The 27,405-nt window shown below is 38.5% G+C and overlaps 1 protein-coding gene across 1 annotated transcript; it reads left to right on the forward strand.

Annotated features, from left to right (window-relative positions):
• Window positions 1-14,309: 14,309 nt before the first annotated feature.
• On the forward strand, window positions 14,310-27,405 carry LOC101470449 (neuronal acetylcholine receptor subunit non-alpha-3). Its single transcript, XM_004538862.4, has 8 exons — window positions 14,310-14,754; window positions 21,020-21,171; window positions 22,576-22,620; window positions 23,791-23,900; window positions 24,034-24,547; window positions 26,055-26,245; window positions 26,398-26,614; window positions 26,819-27,405. Exons 1-8 carry the CDS (start codon window positions 14,679-14,681, stop codon window positions 26,951-26,953), a joined length of 1,440 nt encoding a protein of 479 aa, XP_004538919.1. The 5' UTR covers window positions 14,310-14,678; the 3' UTR covers window positions 26,954-27,405.

The following is a 27,405-nucleotide window of genomic DNA, read 5'->3' on the forward strand; positions in this document are numbered from 1 at the left end:
TCAGAAAATTCTGCAGTCTACACTAACCATTGCATGTTGTTTGTAATTGTCTTTTAACTTAAAACTAAAAGATAAAACGTATATTTTTTTAAAAAAATGCTTTATTGTTTAGTGATGATTATTCAATCATGATATGAGTATTTTTGTATTGTCTTTATGTTTATTGGGGTTTTTTGTAAATTAAATTATAATTAGAAAGGATTCTACAAACCCTTTCATGCTCTTTCTCCACCTCACCTATTGGACCTTCTCCTTCCCTGCTCCTCATTCCTCAACATTCCTCAACTAAAGGCTTAGTCTCCATCCCCCACATCAGACCAAAGTCTTTCAAGGACAGACCCTTCAGCACTGTTCCCCCCACTCTGTACAACATGCTTCCCTCTGAGATCCACTCTGCCCTGTCTCTGGGCATTTTTCAAAAACAGATACACTGTCATGTATTCACTGAAGCCTTTGGCCTTTGACTGTGGGTTTTTTTTTTTGTTTGTTTGTCTTTGTGTGTGTGTGTGTGTGTGTGTGTTTGTAAAGTGACCTTGGGTTCCTTGAAAAGCACTATATAAATCTGAGTTATTATTATTAATATTATTGTTATTGACAGTGCCATCATCCTTCAGGCTTTGGATTATCTCCTGGTCTTCTTTCTTCCCTTTCAGTGTGACAATCTTTCTCTGTTTGTTCCTACTGGGTATCTTTCTCCTTTTCAAACTAATTATTCAGCTCTAGTCTGCAGCTAGCTCTTTTTGTAGACCACTGGTCATTTGCACTACCTATAGAGATCTAGGTGAACTCACCATGACAGGCAATATATTTTTCTGTATCCTGCATTTTAATCTTTGAAACCTCAATCTGGGTGCGCAGAGCCTCATTTACTGCCTGACTCTACTTTAGCTGCTTGGCCCACTTGTGAGAATGTAAAGAATGTGAATCTAATAGTACTATTATTGTTTTTGACATGTGTCACCTTGTGAAATGCTTGGACTGGCATTCTGCCTGGAATATTTAAGGAAGTTGTGGTAAACATGAAAATATTTGAAAGTTCTCCTGCTTATTTCAGTTATTTTCTAATATTTTCACCTAAGTATAATATAAGCGCAAACAGCCACAGTCCACTAAGAGGCAGGACCCAAGATTAAATAATGTATGTTATCAAACCCCAAGTTTCTTACTAGTCAAGTGTTTGTTATATTTGTGGAATATCTATGGTATGACTGCCCATCCTTCTAATATTACTAGAGCCTTTGTAGCTGAATGGGAGAAAACCTCAAAAGAATCGATGCTGTTAACAATGCTGATTAATGAACATGATTTTGCATTGACATCTTCAACAATCACAATAAGATATAATATTTTCCATGCACCACATTTTGTTTGTGACATATTTTAAGGCTTTTAACTAGAAAGCAGGCACAACAAGCTCTACCCTAAACTGTACTTCACCAATTTCACTGATTTTCTGCATTGCTGTACAGGAATGTGTAAAGCACAACATTTCTATATAAGCATAATGCATGAGGGAACTTGCAGCACACTCACACTAACATGCAGCCTTACAAGAGATCCTAGTGCAGTTTGACTTACTCAAGTCTCTTCTGGTGCCATCAGAGCATGAAACACATGACCGTAGTTCAGAGGTTGCAGAAGCCTCAGTGAGGCCAGCAGCTAGGGACAGAGCTCCGGGCATGCAAAGGCTTGTCTGGAACATACTGTACATAGTGAGTGGCACAAAAAGATTGAACAAATGTTTATAGAGATTAACTAAGTGCTACAGAAAAATTAAAGATTATTTGGCCGGTATATTGTTTGCATATCTATGTTAAAGACATCATCCTTAGTGTTTAGATTTGCCTACAGTCAGTCAGATGCTCGTATTATGTTGTGCAAGGCTGTTATTGTTAAAGGATCGTGACCAAGTTGGATCTAGAGTTGATCTTTTTGTACACTGTCCAGCAAAACTATGTAACAAAATACAAACTTCAACTTATTCGTCACTAAGTACTTGTTCAATAACTTTTCTGACAGAAAAAAAGATTTAAAAAAAACTATGTATTGTTGATAATAATCTAAATCAATCAAGAAATCAAGCAGACATTTTAATTAAACAAGCAAAATATACAAACACATGCATCCAAACAATCAAATGACTCATAGAACCACAAAGGCGATAAATGGCCAAAGGAGATAGGACAACAGCCTGAACTGCTCCCTGCGGTTGTATTCACGCAAAGTTCACTGAATTTTTTTAAATAAATGAGACAAAATGAGAGACAGAGGCAGGGCAGCTGGTGATGATGGAAACGTGGTGATATAAAGTTTTACTGCTATTGATTAACGTGATCATATTTATTTCTTCTTTTTGCATGTAAAAGAAAACATAATGCTATTTAAGGATTATAATGCGTCTTCATTTCCAAAAGTGGATGATTGGTTCAGAGAAAAATCATAGGTAAGCTTGATCTGCATTGTACTCCACACATGAGATCCATCGTTTTCCACTGTAAAAACAGATGTGCAGTAGGGCTGATATTTCAATGACTTCACATATTGAAGTAATTTCCTCACCATCCCCTTCCGTGGGCAGTGCTGCACCACTTCCACTTCTGACAACTTGCAGTTACACATTTGTATGAAGCTCACTCTATAGTATGTCAAAAAAAGGCCCCTTCCGCTTGACTTTCATTTGGGGGAAGAGTAAACGGTCACATGGAGCCAAATCTGGCCTGCAGGGTAGGTGGTTAAAAATTCTGGTTTTTAATGAACTGTGACACATCGTGGCCATGGTGAGATCACAAATCTGCACACGTAACTGCACATTTTCAGAAAGAAAATAAAGAGACTGCACTTTAAGGAATGCAGCAGTGTGCCAGTTTTAAAAATCTAACCCAATCTGACAACTTCTCAGCCTATAGGCTAGGCACATGACTTGCCACTGGTTCAAAATGTATATCTTTTAAGAAGACAGTGTTGATGAAGGTGGTGGGCAAATTTAATTTTGGTATCTTTTTATGGTTTTTATAGTCACAGTCAATTTACTTCCTTTGGAAATCTTACATATCTGTAAACACTTCTACTGAGCAGCTATTTCATCTAAATTATGTGACTTTATTTTATCACATAATTATGCCGCAGGTAACACTTCAAGCCTGTGCTTGTGTGGTTTCTCTGGATGTTAGTAACATTAAATATATGATGTTGTGCATGAAAAATAAAGGTAAAACATTGCGATTAAAGGAAATTTGAGTTGGCACATTGATCCTGTCACGGTCGTCAGTGACCCAGTGTTTTGGATATATTAAGGTTTGATTTCTGTTTTGTATTTCTAGCTCTTAGGTTTTGGTTCCTGTGCTCAGTGCTCCCTCTGTTTAGTGTCTGGTGGGTGTCTCTGTACGTGCCCTGGTCCCGCCTTTCCTGTCTAGTCATCCCTATCTTTATGTTTTTGATGTACAATATCTGTATCGTGTGTCTTAGTCTGTCTGTAAGTTCTGTCTGTGTGTTTCCTATTTTACTTTGAAGGTCCGTGTCTCAGGTTAGTGTATTATGTCTCGCTTCCCTTGTCTCGTTTTGGCCAATTAGATTCAGGTGTGTCTCCCTCCTGTGCACCACTTCCTTGTTGCCGAGTGTGTGTATTTAGTGTCCGTGTCTGCTCCTACTCATCGTTGCATCGTACCCTCATGCTGTGTGTTTCCCAGTGTCTCCCCGTATACTTAGAATTCTCCCAGTTTAGTTTTGATATTGTTTTGTATTACTTCTGAGCCTGCAATAAAGCAGTGTTTTTGAGTTCACATTTTGCCTCTGTGAAGTCTGCGTTTGGGTCCTCCTCTCCTGCCTGCACACATCGATTCATGACAGATCCAGTGTAGTTGTTTGGGTTTTGTTAGTGTGAAGCACACTAACAAACCGCCCCTCTGGTCACAAGGAACAGTTGGCAGCGCAGGAAATCAAACTCGAGATTTATGTTTCATTTTCAGTCTAGGTTTGCAAATTTCATGCACGTAGTGGTGGTTCTGGGAAAATGCCAGCTTTATCAGAAGCATTATCAGAAATCAAGAATTTGTCGCAGGAGCCTCATAATCTGTTTATCAAAGAAAGAAAAACGCTTTTAGCATGATGAAAATGGTCACAATCCGGTTTGTGATCAGGTCATAGCAACACAACAACATAATAGGCAGATATGATATGATTTGATATACAGAACATGCACAAATCCTCAGTTACTGATTTTTTTGTAAGGTGTCATGCATAAGTCAGTCACTCTTTGTGGACTCTGATGCAGTGTATTGAGTCATCTAGCCGCAAAGTATCAATAACCCATGCTTTGGAGCTGGCAATATTTTCAGGTTCGGTGCCATTTGATTTCCCTATTTGCATAAAATTTGATTTAGATTTAATTCATAACAGTTTAGCTCAATGCTTAAAGGCAGAAGAAAGAGAAATGAAAAACATTAATGGAGCAGCTTAACACACTACTATGAAGTGCCTTCTACAACAGGAAGCTCTTAGTAATGGAGGTCAAATGAAATTGGGATGTCAAGCAGAGTTGGAATTACATTGTGTGGGGTGATTCATGCTCTATCTTTCAGAGGGATTTGCAAAAGGGAATGGAGCTCAATCCTAATAGGAAATATTATGATGTGTAATACAAATTTACATCCAAGTCCCTCTAGAAATTTTTTCCTTTCTGTACAGTGCTGGCACATTAAATCATGGCACGACTTACTGAAAAGCCTGGTTGTGGGAACGTATGAAGCAAAGAAACCCTGAGCTAGGTTCAATGTGGCTGGTGCAATATTCATATACATAATTAGTTTTTTATGCTGCAAACGCTGCCAAGGATTTATGATATATGTGAAAGATTTTATTTTAGGAATAGTATGCAGAGGGCAGAAGAAGCATACTCGGTAAACTGTATGAGAGAGACGATGAAAGTGTTGAAAATTATGTAAAATGCTCTAAATTTACCATTGTAATAAAACATCTTCACCAATTGTAGCACTAAATCATGTTATCTGAGGCCTTACCGCTTTGAGAGTGATTGCTCACACTGATAGTTGGGCTGGTACTGAGCATAAAACAGCTCAGTTTCAGTTTTAAGTTCATTTTCAACAGTTGATTTAATCTTGCAAATATTACAGTAATGTGGTAATAAGTTGGAGATAGAAATACTGAACTATTCTTCAGTTCAGTTCAGTTTCTTGTGTCAATAATGCACACAAACACACATGCCTGTTGTTTACATAAACATGGATTCACACAAATACATGAGATCTCTGAGATCTTGATGCAGATGAAATAAAAAAAAACATTACATTTCTATTTCTGAAGCTTCACAACACATGTTTTAAAATTGGCACTGACGTGTGTGTGGAAATCGTTCAACTTTTTTTTAGCTGCACTTATGAGGGCGTTGCTGACATTCCCTCTTTGAGAAAAGAGTTTGCTTGTGGGATACTGGAGGAGGAAAAGGGAAAAAAAGACAGAGATGTGGTCCATGGTAGCAGAGAGGTGTTCCTTTGATGGCTAGCGGAGGCAGGAAATCACAAGATTTAACGTTCGATGTTAAACTGCATAACTCTCACAGGCACACTTCAGACAGAGCAGTGGGAGGGAGATGTACAAAAACACTGTCTATTGGTGTTAGCAAAATTATATTATACTGCTGTTTCGTAACGGACAATTGCAAACCAATGAAACAGTTGTAGAGATTAAAAACTGCTGCTTCCAAATTAAGTAACTAGATAAAGTGCTTATCTTTGTTATTGTGTGATATGAAACTAAAATTCATTAGATTTCCTGAAACATGAGTTCAAATGAATGATTGTGTTATAACTCTACATCACGGTGGAGGAAATCTTCAGATTTTGTAGGCTATACAATGTGCACTTTATTTTTTTCCTTGTTGAGAAGTGACTCATTTGATTAACTAACTTGATCTATTTTGTACATTAGTGTATGTTTTAAAGATCACTATATATGTTTTATTATTTATATGGCTTTCTGTCAGCACCTGGTTACATCTGTTCTCGTGGTTTTAGTATGTTTGCTAGAGTCATGAGATAATCTGAAATCCTGATCTGAAACTTTCTGTATTGCTGGATTCCCCCTGCAGACCAACACCTCTGAGCACCTGTTTCTTTGTTTTTCTCAGTCTTATTAAGAACATGGAGAGGGTAGTTGATTATATCAGTTGGATTATGTGAGATGTTATTTTACATTTACAAATATACTCTTTCAGTAATTGTAAAATATTTTGAGTAACTGATGGCGAAATAATATGCTCATGTTACTGACTTGTAAATACTTTGCACTGTTTACACGTTTGTTTCTTTCAGGCATGTTCGTTAAGTCCCATGTTGGCCATATTAGGTTTTTTAGACCAACAACTTTTTTGGTTGCTACTTGGACACAATCTTCAAGTCTTAAATAAGTTTCTCATGTGACATGAAAGAAATCTAACTCAAGCCTCTTAATTACTACACAGTAAACACTCTGATGTTTCCCACTGAAAAACCTATTGAAGTGGCTTTACTAGAGAAGTACTTTATATTTTTAGCAAAACAACCAACAAGGCTGAAATGTTTATTAGTTTGATCTATATTTTTATTTTGGAATAATACTCACAAATGCTGTGAGTCTATGCAGAATAAACTATCCCGGGTAACAGTAAGTCCCAAAAAACTGCAGAAGAGCAAAGGGACTGCAAAAATCTCAACAATATGTCAGTCAAGCTGATTGGGTGACTGGTCTTATATAGAGGTAGGTGCAGTGGTATATGCATGGATATATACAGTGTATACAGTGAAGGCTAATGTATACTTACTTAAAAAGTCACTGATACAGTAGGCTATGTATCACTGGACATTTTGCAGTGTGAGACAGCAGACAGTCTTCCTCTTAGGCAACACAAGAAACAGCCATGAGTTTTGGGAGAAGTGCAGGATGAAATTTGTCAATGAGAAAAATAAACATCTGCCAGTACTTATACAGATGATTGCCACAAGCAGATGGGAGCTGAATCTCCAGAAGGAGATAATGCAACTGATTTAGTGTTAGGAACATTACACCAGCAAATGAGTGGGTGGTGAGAAATGGTAGAGGATTTCTTTAGATTTTGTAAGTTACAGCACTGTATAAAAGTAAAGTCAAGGTATTCCTGCACATAAATAACAATACACACCCTCAAAAAGCAATATATTTATTTACTTCAATTCACTATAATTAGCTGTCAGGGTTTGGGTATACCACCTACCAAAACACCAGTGCACCAATGATGAGTTTAAATATGTAGAGCAGAAAAGTAAGATATGAAGATTACAAAAGATTAAAATATGCACATATCAGAAGATCTGAGTAGCCTTGAATGTGGTTGATGCGTGTGTAAATATACTCTTTATTGCCAAAAGTATTCGCTCATTGTTCAGCTGCATATGAACTTGAGTATGTATATTGAAGGATGAAGTGACCCTTTGACTGTCAAACATTTTTGTCTAACTAAAGTACCTCTTAAGAAAATGTAAAAGCAACACAAGAAGACATGCAAAAACAGCCAACTACACACAAACCCACACACACCCACAAAGACAGTCACGCACACAACTAACAGGACAGGAGCTTGCAATAAGTAAAACCAAGACTGTCATTTCATCTCTAGCTCGCTGTCTCTTTTCTACAGAAGCTGTCACAAAAATATTCTAATAGAGAGACAGAGATCTGACTCAGTGCGACTCACTGTCTGCCTTCGTGGATGGTGTATACCCTGATATGTGTACGCATTTACACACACACATATGAACACAAACATACACACTCCTTCTGCTCTCCTACCACTAAAGTTGCCACAAAAATGTTCTGGATGGAGAGTTTAAGGTATGACTCAGTCAGACTCCTTCACTCTTCCTTATTTTTCTCTCTCTGCTCACTGCATTACGCACATGTATAACAAAGTGTTTATATACATATGTGTGTGTGTGTGTGTTCTCCTCCACACCCCTCTAGACACCCATGCAAGAAATGTTAAAGTTACATTGTAACAAATACCTTTACATCCGACTCACCTAGCCTGTATCCCTGTCACCATGTGACCTCTTTTGAAATTAATCTCTCTCTTTCTCTCTCTCTCTGTCACACACACAGACACACATACATGAATCCACACACAAAACCCCCATAATACCACCCTGAACGCTCCAGTATCTGAAACTTCTGAAGCCCTCTGGGTGGATAACTGTGGCAGCTATCAAAGAATAATGATTCACCAAGGCTCCCTTAATATATTCTTTTCTATATACTTTCCCACACACACCGTAGTACTGCATGTATGCTGAAAATAGAAAGTAGCACTTGATTTGTAGAGATTCAGACCAAGGAGTTTTGTATGATTAGTTTATCGACAGTATTGCATGTAGGGAATTCCACTTTAATATCTTGCATTAGAAGTTTTTGTTCCAGTAAGCAAACAGAGAATTTATAGTGAACACTTTGGGAAATAAACCTTGTTCGCTGTAAATCTATCTGGTAAGTCCTAGCAGATGTCATGACTGAAGCAATAAAATACGTATCAAAGAGTGTAGTGAACACCGCTTTTCATTTCAGCTTAAATAGCAGAGGCAGTGTAACACTTATTCTGAAATATAAAAAGAGGAAGAGAAGACACTCAGAGATGATCACTGTTATTATAAAAACGTTTCTCTTGCCTGCTTCTGTTCTCTGAAGAGCACTTTAATGAGACTGCTAATGTGTGGGTCATTAAAGAAACATTATGATGTCACAGCGCTCTCAGAGCACCATGCTGAGTCATTACTGACGACAAAAGATACAATTCTAAAATCTTTGCTCCAGAGCATACTGCAGATCACGTGAATTCATCCCCCTCATATCACCAAAATATATTTACCCTTTCAAAACAAAGAGTGCACAAGTTAGTTGCAAGGTGAGGCAGTGAATTAGACATAGTTTCCCATAAATTCCTACAAATCCTCAATCAGTATGATATGTGAAATGTGGGAAATGTATAATATGTAATATATTATGTTATATATTTTAAAAAATGAACTGAATAGAATAGAATAGAATAGAATAGAATAGAATAGAATAGAATAGGGTGATACAGCAGTGACAACAACCATTTGAGCAGATGTTGTCCCAAGCATCACACTGCCTGTATATGCACATAGTGAATCCTGCTGCCTTTTTTCCCCTTTTGTGATTCAGTTCAGACCACCTTCTTTCACTTATCCATGATCCATGTTTGAAGCTTACATTTAACATGTACACGTACATTTAGGCAGTGTATATGGATCCGTACAGCCTTCTACATGTAAAACTGCAACAATTCAAACAGTGCTATAAACAGTACTTTAGCCAGCCTTCTGTTTAGCTGCACATTTGCAAGCTGCTTTGCAACACATTGTGCTTTCCACATATGCGTGTGGTATGACACGAGTTCCTGGGAAATAACAATGTTCTATGACAATAGTGGTCCTCACAGAACTGCTGTTTTGGTGAAACATAGTCTCAGTCGTTCGGCCACCACAGTTAAACATCACTCTCATCTTTATGCTTACCCATTTTCTTTAGATTCATCTCTTTTAAGAACTCATTGTCACCTGTCAGATAACATATCCTGAGAGGTGCTACTGTCAAGAAGCAGGCTACTGTCAATCAACGTTACTGTATTTGTTTCACCTGTTGGTGATTTTAATGCGTGATTGGTGTGTGGTTAATGTTAGTACAAGTCTCCAGGGAATGAATGCTACATAATTTGATTACTTCCTGAGGGAAAAAAGCAAGTGTGAGAGTGCATCTGTGTATTTATGATCGTTTTTTCTTCCCTTTCTAATCTGTCCATGATTTTAACATCAGCTATAGGCCAACCAGACAACCTGTTTTATTATCTGTGTGTGTATACTTCTTCCCCCTCCTGTGGCCCCAGCTTGTGTCAGGCAGTGGGCCCAGCAGGATTTTCCTTGCATTTCCATATCATTGATAATTGACTGGCTCAGGGAATGAAGGAGTGGAATGGCAGAGCAAATGCTTTCCTGCTACTGCAGCTGCTCCTGGCTGCCAGGGCAACTGGGGCAGAAAATCGGAGCTATCGCTTTGTCATAATCAACATTCTGGTTTCCAATCTACCCAAACCTTTGTGTCTTCCATCCTTTCTTTTTTTCCTTGTCAAATAGACTTTTCCAGTGAAAAGCCTGTTCCTTTTAAGCACCTGAGCCTTCCTGTGAAAACATACTAAGTCCACCATCCCTTGCAGGAACCCTGAGTCTTTAGCACTAAAGAACTTTGTAAGTGGTTTTAGTGTTTGGGTCTTTAAAAACTGTGTCCCTTTTTTTGCATCTAAGATCTATTCTGTAAACTCAGTCTGGCAAGACCTTTTGCATGAGAAACAAATAGACAATTGCTGCTCTGTCATTAAAATAATTTCCATGTAGTATTCTGTTTTACATTTCTGAGACCAGGGAATTTATACTGGCATCACAATACACAACCTGACCATAGAATTACAAAAAAAAAAAAATGGATTTAGCATGTCTCAGAACATTTCTCTTTGATATTTACAACTCACCCTTTATTAGCCATTTAGTTCTTTCGCTTAATGTCCCACCTCCTATCCTTTTTTGTGTCTCATTTTTATCTCCATTAACAATAGCTACTGAGGAACGCTACTTCCTTCATTCAGCCACACTGGGTAATTGCTGGCGTGTGAGATTGTGCACCAGCCTTTCAATGTCACCCTTTTGCTTAAGTTTTTACTTGGATGCTTCTTTACCCCGTGTGTCTGTGTGTCCGTGGGTGAATATAGACCTCATGTTCAATTTTCAAAGATGAAACCCTATAAGTAATCTCAAGACAGAAAGAGTTATATGTGCATGAATTGCTAGTGATGTAGTCCAATACAAGTAGAAAATAAAAATAAGAAATGTCCTTAATATTTACTGTTTTATGAAAAAAAATATGAAAAGGTGGGGCAGTTCTATTACCTCATGCAACATGAAGTCATCATTAGGTCAGATTTTTCTATACTAGTGCTACTATGAGTCGGAGGCATGTTGGCATCAACAAAGGAGATGTCACGGTCTTTGGAAGCCTATTTGAAAACCATTTCATTTGTCACACTCTTTAGTGACTTCATTATGTGACCTTTGTGTTTTATGTACATTGAATGAAACATTAGTTACCATAAAACAAAAAAGCATAAATAAATAGAAAAAAATACATATAAAAAGAAGACATACAGAGATTTCTAGTTTTATTGATCCAGTTTGCTTAGGTGCAATGAATCTGGTTATAACCTGTTTGGTCAGATATTAAGCTAGCTAATGATGTGGAATAACTCTAAAAAGAATAGCTTATAGCTAAAACATACTCTAAGGTAATTTAATTCTTGGGCAAATTCAATATTTGCCCCCAAAACTCTAGAAGGAGCTTTTTTTTTTTTCTTTTTTTTTTGTCGATGTAAAGATAAAGAAAGAAACTCATGGGTACACAGCCAGGGGCAAATGTTCTTATTTTAACTCTCTTGCTGTTTGGAGTGAAAAGGTCACTGAACACACACCAAAGCGAAGCTGCTAAATGGATGTGAAAATGACTCCAGTTTGACAAAGAGGATTGATATTTGTTAGCGAATTTGTCTGTAAGTGTGAGTAGTCAGATATACGTGCCGTGCATTAAGTTTTGGTCTATTACCTCTGGCTTAAAGGGCAGCACTGATTCCACGGTGACTTAGCAGTCAAGCAACATAAAGTGATATACTCATTCATAAGAAAAAACATGTACTTAATGCATTGCAGTCAGGGATGAATACCATCATTTAATGTGATGGATTTTCCACTACAGTCAACCATTCATTTACTCATCAAAAGAGGGGAAGATAGAAATAACAGATATAAAGCTGATATTAAGCGACAGAGAAAAAAAAAGAAGAGAAAAAAACTGTGGACTCATCTGTGTATTCCAGATCCTCAAGAATTTTGATAATTTCTTGTATAATTAAGGCACAAACTGCTCTACCGACCTTCCCTCAGCACTCATGACCTTAATGTGAACTCATTTTCTTAATTAACTTGGATTGGGAGTGAATGAGACTAATTACTGAAGTAGTTTGCAATTTTAAGTCCATCCAGAATCTACATTTACAACCATCGTTGGATAACAAGACTCTAAAAGCATCCACTTTCAGTTTGTTTACATTGACACAGAAGAGGCATAGGTTGTTTGTGTGTTAGATAAACATGAAGGTTTTCCTTACTTGACAGGAATGTGTTTATCTATGTGTGTTTGAGACAGATAGGCTGGGCTGTCCCCCTGGGCAAATCTTGGCAATACCAGAGCAGTGATCAGGTGCTGGCATAAGATGGCATTTAATGAGACACACAAAGCCAACAAAAGCAGCCGAGTGGCAGATTTTCAAGCATGTGACCTGCATGTGTGTTTGTGTGTAGGTGCAGGATGATTCACCTTACAGTTCTTCTTCCAGCTGCTGTTAGCTCAAACTTAATTAGCAGAGAGAGTGGGATTCCATCTTCTTCACTAAATCGCCATGAGTTGTTTACGAGTCAACCGACTGCTCATTTGATTGCCTGCATAAATGACACAAAGCAAATGAATCTGAACTGTCTGCTCTGTGTCAGATGGGCTGGCTGCTGGCCTGTTGTGCCTCAATAAATCAACCCCATTCTTCACACTCTATTTGTTTTCTACTAGTTGTCTTTTAAACAGTGACACGATGCATTTTATATTACATATGAGAAAGGTAAAGTTGCTTGACCGATTGGGAAGCCTGGTCATTGTCAGTTGGTCAAATTCTCTGTCTGTTACACTGCTGACAACTGGTAGTGATGTGATTATAACTGAAGGCGATAGATATTTCTCAGTATCCAAATACTGTATGGAACATTTTAAAAATCGATAGTTAGATCATCTCATCTGCTCAGCTTGTACTGCAAGTAATTAGATAGATTGTGCTGCAGTAAGTGCTTTTCTCCTACTTTACCTTTTATAAGTGAAAGGTGATAGCTTTGGAATAAAAAAATACATAAAAATAATTGCGTGAGTATCTTCAGCCTTGTGGATTCAGGCTCTAATCAAGGTCTACGATGCCCACATACATTATAACCTCTAATCAGATTTAGTTTCAGGAAGTGATGTGCCAGAGTCTACAGCATAGTTCCAGTCACTGGATGCTTTTATCATCCCCTGCTCAGTGTATTTATATTATTATGATTGATTCCGTTTCTTTGTGTTATACAACCACACCCAGCCAAAAAGATCGGAGCACGGCATGCATATGTATATGGACATAACATGGCTTGCATAGCGTAAGTGTCTTTTTCTGTCTAGTCGAATGAATGAAGCATCAGTTCCGCTCTCTGATGAGTAATGATAATGCACTACCTATAAAACTGTGTAATGCGCTTCTTGGAAACTTACAGGTCACTGCTTCCTGAAAGATTATCTTAAGCCATTAATCATAAACCAAAGTGCTTCACCACATCAGCACTATTGCAAGTAAAGCAATAAGTACTGCAGTCCATCACAATTATTTGCTCCTTGTGTGAACATGTAACTTCAGAAGGGTTGAGGAAAGGAAAAAAAAGTGGGTCGCTTCAGCAGCTGGTGTGTATCTTAGCGTGTATCTTTTAAAGTTAGTCTTCTCATTATTAAATTCCTTCTTTGTTGTACTATTCCTGTCATGGCTTAGCAAGCAAACACTGTCTGTTAAAACTCAAACAGGATTTTATGTACTAGAAATTCAGCTCTGGAACAACCTACTTGGTATTTATTTCAAGTTTTGTGGTTTATATAACGTTTTTAGAGTTACCTTACTTGTTGAATATGTAAACCACCGCTCTTTCTTACACTTGCAATATTCGTGTAAGTGACGATGAAGTGCAGTCCGTGCAGCATGCCATCACTTTGTGGTGGGGTAACAGATTCAAGCGAGCATCTCCCCACCACACTCATCACTGAATAAAACATGTAACAACCTGTAACTCTGAACTGGAGACAACACAGCCAAGTTTAATCTTCTTTTTCATTATGCTTTTTTTTTTTTTTTTTGGCATCATTCGTATTTGACGAGTGTCGAATTGCACTGAGCTGCACTACTTTGGAATATTTAACATTAATAATAAGACCATGCATGTAATTTCCTAATCATAGAGGCTAGTACTGCTCACACAGAAATGTATTTTATTTTTTATTTCTTTATTTTTTTCTCTGATTGGGGACCAGATCTGTCCTCCCCCCTACATCCCACAGTATGACAAGCCAGCCCTCTTCTGTCCCGCCCTCAGCCCATCTCGGCTCGGGCAGGATCCATCTCTGCGACGGGACACGCACGAAAAGAAGGTGCAGAGAAACCCAACAGGCGACAGAACCAAGACAAGGAAAAAAACAAAACAAACACACACACACACACACACACACACACACACACACACACACACACACACACACACACACACACACACACACATATTCGACACAAGGTGGTGTTTCGCAGCGTGAAGGCGGTGCGTGTTGTACAAAGCCACCAACAACCGACCGTCCTTCATTATTTAAACTGCACATCACAGCGGTGACACTCCGGAGGTCTCACTTGGCTGCTGAGATGCATGCAGGGATGAACAGTCAGATAATTTGATCTTCGCTGTGGAAATATCCACTCGGTCTCGTTGATGACAGGAGGAAAGATGAAGTTTGCGGTTGCGGTGTTGTGGTTCTGCGTGGCTCTTGGGAAAGCTACGATGCAAGGTAAGAATCTGGAAACACTCGTCTTTAAACTGCTGAAGCTGCACAACTGTCAGGACAGAAAATCTAATTTGTACAAAACAAAAGCTCAAACTGACAGAAGATTGAGCAGGAGAATTGCGTCTAGTTAAATCGAAACACGTTATATCCTCAATATTCACACTAATTGGCTAACGTGCCACGGCTCTGCCCAGTGAGAAAGGTGTTTTAAAAAGAGGCGATCATGCTATGTAGTTTAAATATGATTATAGTTTTTAATCAGGGCGCAGGACAAAACGATGAAAGAGCATGTTTATGATTTATTAAAGAGTGAGTTCACAGCGCCCCCCCTTGGGATGTGTGACTAAGAATGGGCTTTATAACACTACAGTAGAACAATAAGGGACGGTATAAATACAATACATATTCACAGCAATGGGAGAGAAGAATTCCCTTACATAATAAAGCCGTGAGCGGGCTATGCCTCATAGAATTTGATATGAAATATATTGAGCAAAATACTGTGACACAGAGATGGCAGAACAGAAGTCCACGATCAAACTGCTGTCTCTTCTTCCTGCTGTCATGTGTGTGTGTGAGCGTGGGCAGATATTACTTTAACACGCAGACACAAATTAACAATCTAAAGTTGTTTATCTGTTTGTGTGTTTGTGCACATGCCTGTGTAAATCCACTTCATCTCAGTGGCCTTGACCTTTTGCCTTAATACTTCATGGTTTAGACGGACAAGGTGCTGGAAGCTTTCTTCAGAGATTTTGGCTCATACTGACATTATAGCATCTATTACATGCTGCAGATATGTCAGTTGCGCATCAAAAATGTGAATCTCCCATTCCATTATATAACAAAGGTGGAATGAGATCCGATGTATGAACTTTGTGACGTGGCACATTATCCTGCTGGAAGAAACCATCAGAAAATGGGTACACTGTGGCGATAGAGGTATGAATGCAGTCAGCAACAATGTTTAGGAAGGACATAGTGTTTAAATGATGCTCAAAGTGTGCCAAGAAAGTATATTATAAGATGCTCTTTGCATACTTTGGTTGTAATGAATGGTTAGTTGAGTTACTGTTGCTTTCCTGTCAGCTTGGCAGTTTTACTCCGAGAACTGCTGCTCACGGGATATTTTATCTTTTTCATACCATCCTCTGTAAACCTTCCCTGTAGATCAGCAGTTTCTGAACTACTCAGACCTGCCTGTCTGGCACCAACAGCCATGCCACATTTAGAGTCACTTAAATCACTTTTCATGGATAAGGGGAAATGCTGAAATTACCCCTCAGCATTCAAAGCTCGCTTCCTACTTTTCCATTATTATAACAATGAAAAGATAATACTTCATTAGTCCCCTAGTGGTTAAGTGATACAACCTGTAGTTTCTTTAAATATGATTCTTTAGTATGTGAATTACCCCCCCCGAAAATCCTAGTGATTACCATATATGTCATGAGTGACCTGGTGAATGTTAAGAGGTTCAGCTTGACTGTTTTTGCATAATTCTGTTGACACACAGACAGACCAATAAACATCAAAACCTCTGTCAACTTGCTGAGACTGAAACAGTGACAGTGGAGTTAGAATATAAAGTTAAAGTGTTGTTCATATGCACTGGTGTGTGACCAAAAAAGGTGTTCCCCTCCAGTTTCCTTCTCTCATATTACCCCTCGCAGTGGTGCATCCTGCTGTCGCTCTATGTGAACAGATGGTAGTCACGTCAAGGTGATCATACCAGTTGTCACCCATGGGGTGCTTCAAATTGAGGAGGAGGCAGGGTGCATGTTTGCATGCTGGGTCACTCCTTTGTCTCTATCAATCATCAACAAATCTCTTTTACTCTCTCAGACACACACACACACACACACACACACACACACACACACACACACACACACACACACACACACACACACACACACACACATTCGACCTAATGCATTATAATTTCCCCACAGAGAAGCAACCGCATCCTTCCAACCATCACAGTGTGTGTGTTCTGATCAATACTTTCCTCTTTACCTTTGCTCAGTCAAATATGCACACACTCACATAGTGCAGGGTCAGTAAGCGTCTCTCTGAGGGAGGGCGTTGGCCCTTGTAGAGGAATCCATCCCTGTGGTGTTTGACTACAGGGGCTCCTGGGTTTTTGTTGATGAGAATCTCGAGATGGGCTGCTTCCTGTTGTGATGGGAGATAGATGGATTCAGCTGAGTGTGTTGTTGCCCCATTTCAAGTCTTTACAAACTGAGAGCGGATCTGATGCAATAGTAGGTAATCTGTCTGCGTATGAACACAGCATGTGCTTTAACTTATGGCAGCACACCCAACAGAGAACAAGAGGAATCTAAAAATGAAAAAAATACACGGTATATTTGTGTCCATGCACACACACACACACACACACACACACACACACACACACACACACACACATGCATGCACGCACACACACCCTTCACATTTTACCCACACTGTATTTTTTTTGTCCTTTGCATGTTTTTTCCCTCAATTGATGACCAATAACTATCAAATGTTTGCATAATTTTTTTTTAAAAAAAGCAAATTTATATCTGTTATATGTACAAACATTCAGAATGTTCATTCATATCCTTATAGATTCAATGGCAGCTTTGAGTCTGTACAGGTAACTCTCTACAGGACATGTCTGAACTGGGGCAATTTATTGAAATACTTCCAAGGTGTTCTTCTCAGGCACCATTATATTAAATGGGAAGCATCTGTAAACTCTCATCTTTTAGTCTTTCTACAAATATTGCATAGGGTTAGGTTTAGACTCTTGGTAGGGTTAATGATGAGAAACCTGTCCTGAAGCCATGCAAGTGTTGACCTAGCTGGATGCTTCACTTCACTGTCATGCTTTAAGTTTCAGCATCACCACTTCATGAGGTATTTACATTTCAGAACTTCTTCAAGGACCTCTCTGCATTTGGCTGCAATCATTGCTATTCTTTCACCCATTTCTCTGTCCGTGACACAGAGACACATTCCTACAGTACAGTTAATTGCATGGATTGTACCCACCAGATAATGAGTAGGGATGGGAGTAGAAAACCATTTCCAGATTTTCTAATTAATCTGAATGATATGACTCCAAGCTTTTATTATTTTTACCAGTGCCAGCATGCATAATCATATACAAGCCTTTCATTTTCCTCATTTTCTTTATTGTGTTCTGGCTCAGAGATGATTGATAAGGAATCAACAAGGGAGTCAATAAAGCATGGAGTGAGCTTGGAGCTTGGAGTTCTGCTGAAATAGTTCCGTTTGTCTTTCAGACCCACTCAGTCTGTTTCTTTTATAGATATTGCACAAATACAAGAAAGCAGTCCTACATATTAGCTTAATATGCATGTTGAAGGACATGTCCCGGTCAAAATGGACTCCAAGATTCTGCAGAGAATTACTAGAGGCCAATGTAATGAAATCTAGAGTAAGTATCTGGTTAGAAACCAAGTTTGTAAGACCAAATAAAATAAAAAGAGTTGACAGTCTCACAAGTCTCTTTTACTCAAGTGACTTCTGTCTAGGTATTCTACCATAAAAGCTTGAGCTGTTGAAAGCGTTGTCATTCTGGCAGGTTTTCTCTTCACTTCAGGACTTCTGAACTTTTGTTATTGCAACTGTCAGGTCTCTAGTCATCTTTCATTACAAGGCTGTTCTTGCTTGCTAAGTCATTTTGGCTCGAATTATTGTGGCCACTAGATCATTATTTACCATAGCCCTCCCAAAAAGCCAAAAACAGAATAAATTATTGCAGATTACATTTTAAATGCAATCTAAAATAAACCTAGTTTCCTATATTATTTATTAATAATTATATAAATAGGGATGCCCTTCTTATCTCCCTCTCCAGCTAAAATATTATATCACGACTGTATACCAAAATGTAGGACGAAAAGAAGATTGCATTGCTTAGCAGAGAGCAATGTCGCTGCATTAAGATGCAAGTGGAAGTGGGAGTTTGTTTTCTCACTTCTATCTTTTTTTCTGCCTGTTCTCATTCCCCTTGCCCCAGTTAGTGTACCCTTCTGTAGCAACCTCTCCCCTTCCCCCTGTTTCTGTCTCTCTTATATTCTAGAGGGAATTGCTTTGGGTCACTCTGTCTCACTCTTTCTCTTATCAGCACTCTCCACTCCTCTGCAGCATTCCTCTCATTTTAGAGGCTGTTGATTCAAACTTCTCTTTTCTGTCTATCAGCTTCTGTTGCAACACTACCATAGGCTGTGCCAAATATCGGGCTCTTATGCAGACAATTGCTCCAAGCTTTGAGCTGATAAAGCCACAGAGTTACTGTGGGAGGCTCTTGTGTGACTCTCAAGTACAAATACCACATAATGCTCTGAGCGTCCAACGGATGCTGCTGTCATTTGCATCTTAGTTACACACAAAGAGTAGTTTTTTTCTACTCAGTCTAGGTTTCAAACTCATACATGTATATTTTAGCAAAGATGAACTAAACTGAAATTCACATCATAATCTTGCATGTTCTCCTCTATAACTGTTTACCTAAAAAAAAAAAAAAATCTCCTGGCTTGTTGAAATGAATGCACTGTTCCTTCATTGCACTGTTTCCTGTTCAGCATGAGCGTCACTCTTTAACTGACTATTATGTCTTGTGCCTGACTGCACAAAGCGCTCTGAGCTCTTTTTGTTTCCCCTGGCGATTGTTCTGTCTGAGGTGATCATGTCAGTATGATCATCTTGTCAGCCTTGGGAGCTTAGATGCATTCGCTCGGCCATGACCAGCTGTCAGTCCGAGGCTGACTGTGTGTTCATGCCTGACTCTAAGGCCCTGACTTAATTTTTTATCCCACTTATTTTTGAGACTCCGGAGACATGTGGTAGAGCTCGTTCATGCATAACTTAAACATGTAAAACTTGGAAAAGTGTGACAGTTATGTGCAGATCTGTTTTGCACATGAATGTTGAGTGTATATGAGGTAAGTAGCCATCTGTTTAGAGGTTCAACTAGTTTTACTTTTAAGTAATGCACTTTATGATGTACAATCAGGTCAACAAAGTTTGGGCCTTTGACATTTTTATATATAATTTTGCCACCACAGTGGATTAATTCAGAGGGTCTCACACAAGTGTTAAATTAACTTGCTAGCCCATGACAGCCATTTTTACATAGGCCTCTATTTTCAGAGGCTCAAAAGTAATTTGACAATTAAGGAAATAAAATATCTGGAAATGATTCCAAGTGCTAAACTTGCTATGACGTGTTAGTGTGTAAATGTGAACACTGTAAAAATGAAACCTGTTAAATATCATCATATTACCACCATCATTTTGAGCCTTACTAAGCTGCTAGTGTGGCGGTGTCTTATACAGTAAAAGGTTTGCACAGCTGCACAGTAATGAAACAGCATGTTAGAAGAGCAGCATTGAAAGCCACAATGGTCAAAAGAATGTGAAATCACTGAGTGTAAATGACCTTAATTTAGGTAAATAAGGAGCTGAGTTTAATCATTGTACTTACACACATCAAAAGGAGAGGGGGGGGGGGGGGGTCAAATGTTAAGTTCAGGTACAGTCTGTGTGAAATATGAGTAATTATTGTTGTATTGTATTGTATCTTTATTTGTTTCAGACATATAAAACAAAAAAACAATATATACACACTACATATATTTTCATTTACAGATACGAATATATATGTAGATATACACACACACACACGTATGTGTTCAGATAAACAAAAAAAATATATAATGAAATAAAACAAAATCGTCTGACATAATGTAACACTGTTTGGTCTGAAAAGGAGTAGGAAGAAGTATGAACATACTTATTAATTCCTACCCCTGCTCAACATCTTATTGATCCCACATAATTCACCTAATTCCCATCATCACATACTCCACACAATACACGAGGAGAACCTATATAAACATGGCTACCGTGATTGATATAATTTGGATATAATTTGATATTTTTATACATACAATGGGTGATCATCTTTATCGGTATCATATTCTTCCAAAATCAGTTTTCGAAGTATTTTCATGAACTTACTAATTCGTGAGCATTGCTGTAGATCTATACTAAAACTATTCCACAGTTTTACCCCATAAATAGTGACACAAAAGGTTTATGTGATGTGTGTAGTGATCTGCATTGATTCCAGAAGCACATCTATTCCTTTACAAGTGTGTGGCAGCTGCTGCTGCTTTTTACGACGTACAACAGTCTTACATTTTTCCTTTCTGGCCTTATCCCTACTACCTTCTCCCCCTCCTTCCAGTCCAGGAAGATTTTGTGTCGCTGGCAGAGTTGGAGGATTCTCTGCTGAGGAACCTTTTCAGAGGTTACCAGAAGTGGGTGCGGCCTGTTCAGCACGCCAATGACACCATCACTGTACGCTTTGGACTAAAGATCTCACAGCTGGTTGATGTGGTGAGGAAATAACATGCACATCCATAAACCTGCAGGAGGTATACAGTGTGTATAGTAATGCCAAGTTAGTTAAATTGCTCTATACATTGCCTCTGCTTGTTGACACTGCTTACTCTACCCAATATTTTTATATAATATTAGGTCACAATTACAAGGATTTGGGTAATTTTGTCAGTTGGTATTGATCAAATTCTTGAGCAAAGTAGATTCAGGTGAATACACAGCTGTGTCTGTGACTCTGCATAAATTAACATAGATTAATATGTAATATGGTTAATACAATCCTGTTATAATCGTCTGAGGAGAAATGGGTTATTCACAGGAACAAGAGAGAGGAGTGTGTGGAAATAAGAAAAGAGGAGAGACAGCAGCAGGAGAACTAGAAGATAGGTAAGCAAGGCAATAGACAGATGGAGCTTACAATAGGTGTAAATGTTATATATGGAGGTAAAAAACAAATTATTGTAGAGATGAAGCCTTCAGTGAGGATAAACAAGGAGAAGGGTGTCGAGAGGGATTTAAAGGACCTCAAAAGGAAGAGAGAGTAACAACAAAGAGAGAAGAAGAAAGACTAAAAGTGAAGTCCAAAGTGGACTTGTACATGCAGTGGGAGAGGAAGTAATGAGGCCATCAAGCTGAGAGGAATCAGATTTCATTTATTATTCACACAAGTATGTGCTCACAAAGCTGCTTGTCCCAAGTCTAAAGAGGGCAACAGTTTTACTACATCAGCATTTCACATTTGTACTTCTCCCTGAAAAGATAACATTTAGAAGAGTGCCATCTTCTGGTTTTCTGTCTAAACTGCAAATATTTATACCAAATTAATTAAATGTTGCAGTCAGGTATGCCTCACAAGCTCACGAGAGTAGACAAAATCGATTTCATAGATTTTCATCTTTCTTAATACTTTATACTTTTTCTGATCTCAAACTCCACATGGAATGTATTCTGTCTTTGACCTTCTCCTGGTAATCCTCTACCACCCTCTCAAATGTGTTTTTATACAGTGGGTTTCATTATTTTGTATAGCACAAGATAGGAGTAAGATTGCAGGAATAGTAAACCATGTCTTTATTATATACTATTTTCCAAGTGAAAGTGTCATTTGGAGTAACCTATCTCTTTTTTTTTTTGTCTAATATTGTTTGTACTCAAAAGTGAGAAACTCTAAAATATGTGCGAGACCCCAAAAGCTGTTCCACTGCACTTATTAAGTAGGAAGCTGAAGAAGCAATTAACCCATCAACCTTTTTAGGCTTATGTCCTTTCTTCAATGCCACTCAGCTTTTTGTCTCCAGCTTTGGGTTTGCTGCTCACCTCCTCATTAGCTTCACTTATCATTTCAAGTAAGTAGATTTATAAATAATGAACTTGGTATTTTATTCTTTTTTTGTCTTGCAGGATGAAAAGAACCAGCTAATGACTACAAATGTTTGGCTCTGGCAGGTGAATACTAGCTCTACTGCTTACAAATTATAGGATCTTTAATTTTCAGTAAGCTAATTTTTACTGTTATTATTCACATTTTGATAAGGGTTTTTTTTGGTGTCCATGGACAAGAAGATATAAATGAATGAGACTACATGATTAAATAAAGGCATAAATGTACCATTGTGTATATATAAAATAATGATTATTATGGAGTAATTATCGATTTATTATTATTATTTTTAAAAGACAATAAAACTTGAGCACATGAATCTCAATAAAACATTTTCCATTTACGCATATTTCCAGAGGCACATTGTGAGGAGAGGCAAGAAATGTGCCCATCTTTAACACACTGTTAAATTTTGCTTTTGTATATTTTATTACATTTGGAGAGGTTCAAAGTCCATTTAAGAGGAGGCTGGATCCTGAATGACTGCACTACAGCAAGAGATGATCTTTTGAAACCTGTGTCGGACTCACGGAACAATACATCTCTGGCCTTGGTCAATAGTAAATTGGCTGACACAAGATGTATAATAGATAAAGATAATAAACATGCATAGATATATAATAGATGGGGGTAGCTTTAACCTTTACATACTGCTTTTGCCTTTTTTTTTAATTTTCAGCCTTTCAGTAATAACCTTTTAATGATTCCCAATCCATCCTTTAAAATGTCTCACACTAGTGTTACTTTCTACAAGAGATATCAGACGTCAGATCAGCAAAAGAACAGCAAAAAAGTATTAAGAATTGGTCCCATTCTTATTACTGTTTACACCTGATTGTAAACATTACTTTATATCTGCCGCATTGTACAGTTTCTTTAGTGTTAATTATTCTCATTATAAATTATTTAGTAAAAATTCTGCGAGTGAGCTCTTGATAGAAATAGAAAGTCGTTTTTTTAAACCACAATGACAAGGGCAAAAAATAAATAATCTTAGATTGTATTTGCAAGTAAAATCACCAGTATACTTCTCCTTAAAAATAAGGAGAAGTATACTGGTGGAAAACATATTCTAGTGTCCGTTCCATTCCTGCTGAGTGAGCAGCCTGGTGCTGTCCATGGTGCTGCGCATGGATGGTACCATGGACAGTACCATGTGTGCAGAAACTGCATGCACTTAGCTTGTAGGCTTAATGTATCAGTGGGTCATTGTGGTATTGTTTGTGTTTTTATAGGAGTGGGTTGATGTGAAGCTGAAGTGGAACCCTGATGATTATGGGGGCATTACCTCTATCAGAGTGCCTTCGGAGACAATATGGCTGCCTGATATTGTTCTGTATGAAAAGTGAGTTGCACAACACTCTACACACATTGGTACCACATTGCTCAGTGGCTTTGTTTTTTGCCTCCCTTGCCTCACTTTTGTGACTTCAGCCTTTTTTCCTCTCTCTTTTCCATTTCTTTCCATTTTCTCCCAGTGCTGATGGTCGCTTTGAAGGTTCACTGATGACTAAAGCCATTGTGCGCTGGGATGGCACCATAACATGGACTCCACCCGCCAGCTATAAGTCGTCCTGCACCATGGATGTCACCTTCTTCCCCTTTGACCGACAGAACTGCTCCATGAAGTTCGGTTCCTGGACTTATGATGGAAATATGGTGGATCTTGTCCTGGTGGACCACTACGTGGATCGTAAAGACTTCTTTGATAATGGCGAATGGGAGATCCTCAATGCCACTGGAGTAAAGGGAAGTAGGAGGGATGGGGTTTACTGGTATCCATTTGTCACATACTCCTTCATCCTTAAAAGGTTGCCCTTGTTCTACACCCTCTTCCTCATCATCCCCTGCCTTGGCCTGTCCTTCCTTACTGTGCTGGTATTCTATTTGCCATCAGACGAAGGAGAGAAACTTTCACTTTCAACATCGGTGCTGGTATCGCTCACTGTGTTCCTGCTGGTCATAGAAGAAATTATCCCTTCATCCTCAAAGGTGGGTAATCTATGTCAGTGTTTCTCCATAGTCAAGTTTTTACTGGGCTATATTATGATTATTATTTATTTATTTTTGAATCCATTTTTTTTTCTTCTGTGTTCAGTTATCCTAACTACAATCTTAATTACAGCATGCTCTAATTAAAATGGAGCACAACCCCAACCTTCTCAATTACCTGCTGTTTGAACTGCATGTCAGCTCTATTAACCAAGCAGCAGAGAAAAACAAAAAAGCCTTCAGAAAAAACTACTTTCAAAGGCAATGACAGAATCAATGACTTTTCAGTCTGTAGCCCACTACGAGGCATATTTCATAGACTATTATAATGTTGCCTGAATGTTTTATTCAGGGTTAATATGTTATTACAGAGGATAGTTTAAACAAGAAGTAAGTAGAAATGCTATAAAAGTTCTTAAAATGTGTACCATGCTTTTTAAATGTATTAGACTAATTAGTATTTTTTTGCAAATGAATAAAATCTATATTTAACAAGCTTTGAAACACATCAGAAATGCACTTTGTTCATCATTAAATATTTTTAAAGCAATTTTTGTTAAATATAAACAAATTTCATCCATGACAGCAAAAAAAGAAAAAAAAGGCATGAAATTGTATTTTAAACATCTACACTGGCATCTTACAGTGTTAAACTATAGCTCTTCTCTGAAACATGTGGGTGGGTACAGTCTCTGCTTCATTAACAGCTCCTTGAATCTCCTGATAGAGTTGCTAAGGTGAAACGACTTATACATCTTGGAGTCTAGGAGGTACACTGAGTTATATGATGTCACGTAATTCCAGTCATTTAGTAGCCACGAGCCTGAGCAGAGGTCTTTTCAAACATAATGCACAAAAGACTTGTAATCTTCTGCAGAGTACATGAGAAAAAGTAAATTCTACCACAAGGAATCAAAAGAATTTATTTATGTTATATACAGTGCATCCTAAAAAGCCAGTGAAACAAACTCAGGTCTCTTAAACCACTACTACATGACATAAATTTTTCTTTAAATTTGGCTAATATTCCAAATTTTGCTGATTAGTGAGTGGAGGAACTATCCTACAGTCTTGTTCATGAGTAATGATAATGGGGAAGTAACGGACAGATTGGGGCCACTGCTGCAGTTATATGGATGCTGCACCAGTCCAAAGTGGTGAAAAGATAGTTTAGGGGCGCTCTTGATTTACTGGTCGACCTGCGTCCACACCCTCACCTATGGTCACGAGCTTTGGTTAGTGATCGAAAGAATGACATTTACAGCTGGGGATGTCCTACTGGGGACGGACCCGGGGTAGACCCAGGATATACTTTGGTGCTCCCCTGGATAAGCTGGAGGAGGTAGCTGGAGGAGGTGGTTCGGGAGAGGGAGGTCTGGTATCTGCTTAGGCTGTTGCCACCTTGACAGAGCCCCAGATAAGTGGAAGAAAAAAGATAGCTGGATGGATGGAAGTATTACTGATGTTTGTACACAGCTGAATACCTGTCTCATCTTTACATTTACAGGTGATCCCACTAATTGGAGAGTACCTGCTCTTCATCATGATCTTTGTCACATTCTCCATTATTGTCACTGTCTTTGTGATTAACGTCCACCATCGCTCCTCTGCCACCTATCACCCCATGGCACCCTGGGTAAAGAGCCTCTTTCTTCAGAGACTGCCCAGACTCCTTTGCATGAGGGGACACACAGACAGGTAACAAAGATCAGCTTTAGTTAAACAAATATTAGTTAAGAGAGTTAGTTATAAAATTTCCAACTAACCTTCGAAGCCTAACAGTTTCAGTTAGCAGCTACACATGCAAAATAAAAGAAATAAAATAACAGATTTAGTGTCATTATCTGCAGATACCACTTCCCAGACATTGAGATGCTAAGCCCAGAGCTGAAGCCCCGTCGAGGTGCGGGTAGGAGGGGCGTTCCTGGGCACTGTGGCGGTCAGCAGAGAGGCCCCCATGGAGGGAAGGAGGATGAAAACCAAGCTTGGTTGGCAATGCTGGAGAAAGCCACAAATTCCGTTCGCTACATCAGCCGTCATATCAAAAAGGAGCACTTTATAAGAGAGGTGGGCGTGGCCAAACGGGAGACTAGATGTGGGACGAATTGGGTTGGATGCGTGTTACATCATCTGTTTACTGTTACAGAAGTGGCACAGAGTCATTTACATGTCCCTAATGAGGGATGTTTTACTGTGAAAAAAATGTTTGGCGCCAACACAGACTCACACCTGTGTACTTTTGTGTTTCTGTGTCTCTCTTTGTTTCATCAGGTTGTACAAGACTGGAAATTTGTGGCTCAGGTGCTGGACAGAATTTTCCTGTGGGCCTTCCTAACAGTGTCAATCCTGGGAACTATCCTTATCTTCACCCCTGCTTTGCAGATGTACCTCAGCACACCTTCATGAAGGCGCACACTCAAACTCATGAATACTATCCAACAGTTCGTTCTTGGTTTCCAGTCTGTCTTTAACTATGATTTATTGATAAAGCTCAATGAAACATTCATATTGTATCTTTCTATTGTAGAGACAAGCCCGGGCAACAAACTTTTACCTCCCTACAACATGGTTTGCAGCCTGTAATAACTACTGGAGACTGTAATGCTCTAGATGCAACTTGTCCTTTGCTGTGAAATGCATGTAGAGGGGTGCAGAGGAGTATAAGCAATAAACAGGTTAAGGTAGCGTGTATGATTTGAACATCTTTGTTTGTATAAATGTAAAAGTAATTATACATGCAACAAAATGCACAATGTCACTCCATGAATATTGAGCTGTTTTATGTGTCACATGCACTTTGTTGATTATTGTATGTTCTGTAATGATGATCAGAATAAAGAAAAAATTGAATACCACTA

The sequence above is a fragment of the Maylandia zebra genome, linkage group LG6, assembly GCF_041146795.1.
Source record: "Maylandia zebra isolate NMK-2024a linkage group LG6, Mzebra_GT3a, whole genome shotgun sequence".
NCBI lineage: Eukaryota > Metazoa > Chordata > Actinopteri > Cichliformes > Cichlidae > Maylandia > Maylandia zebra.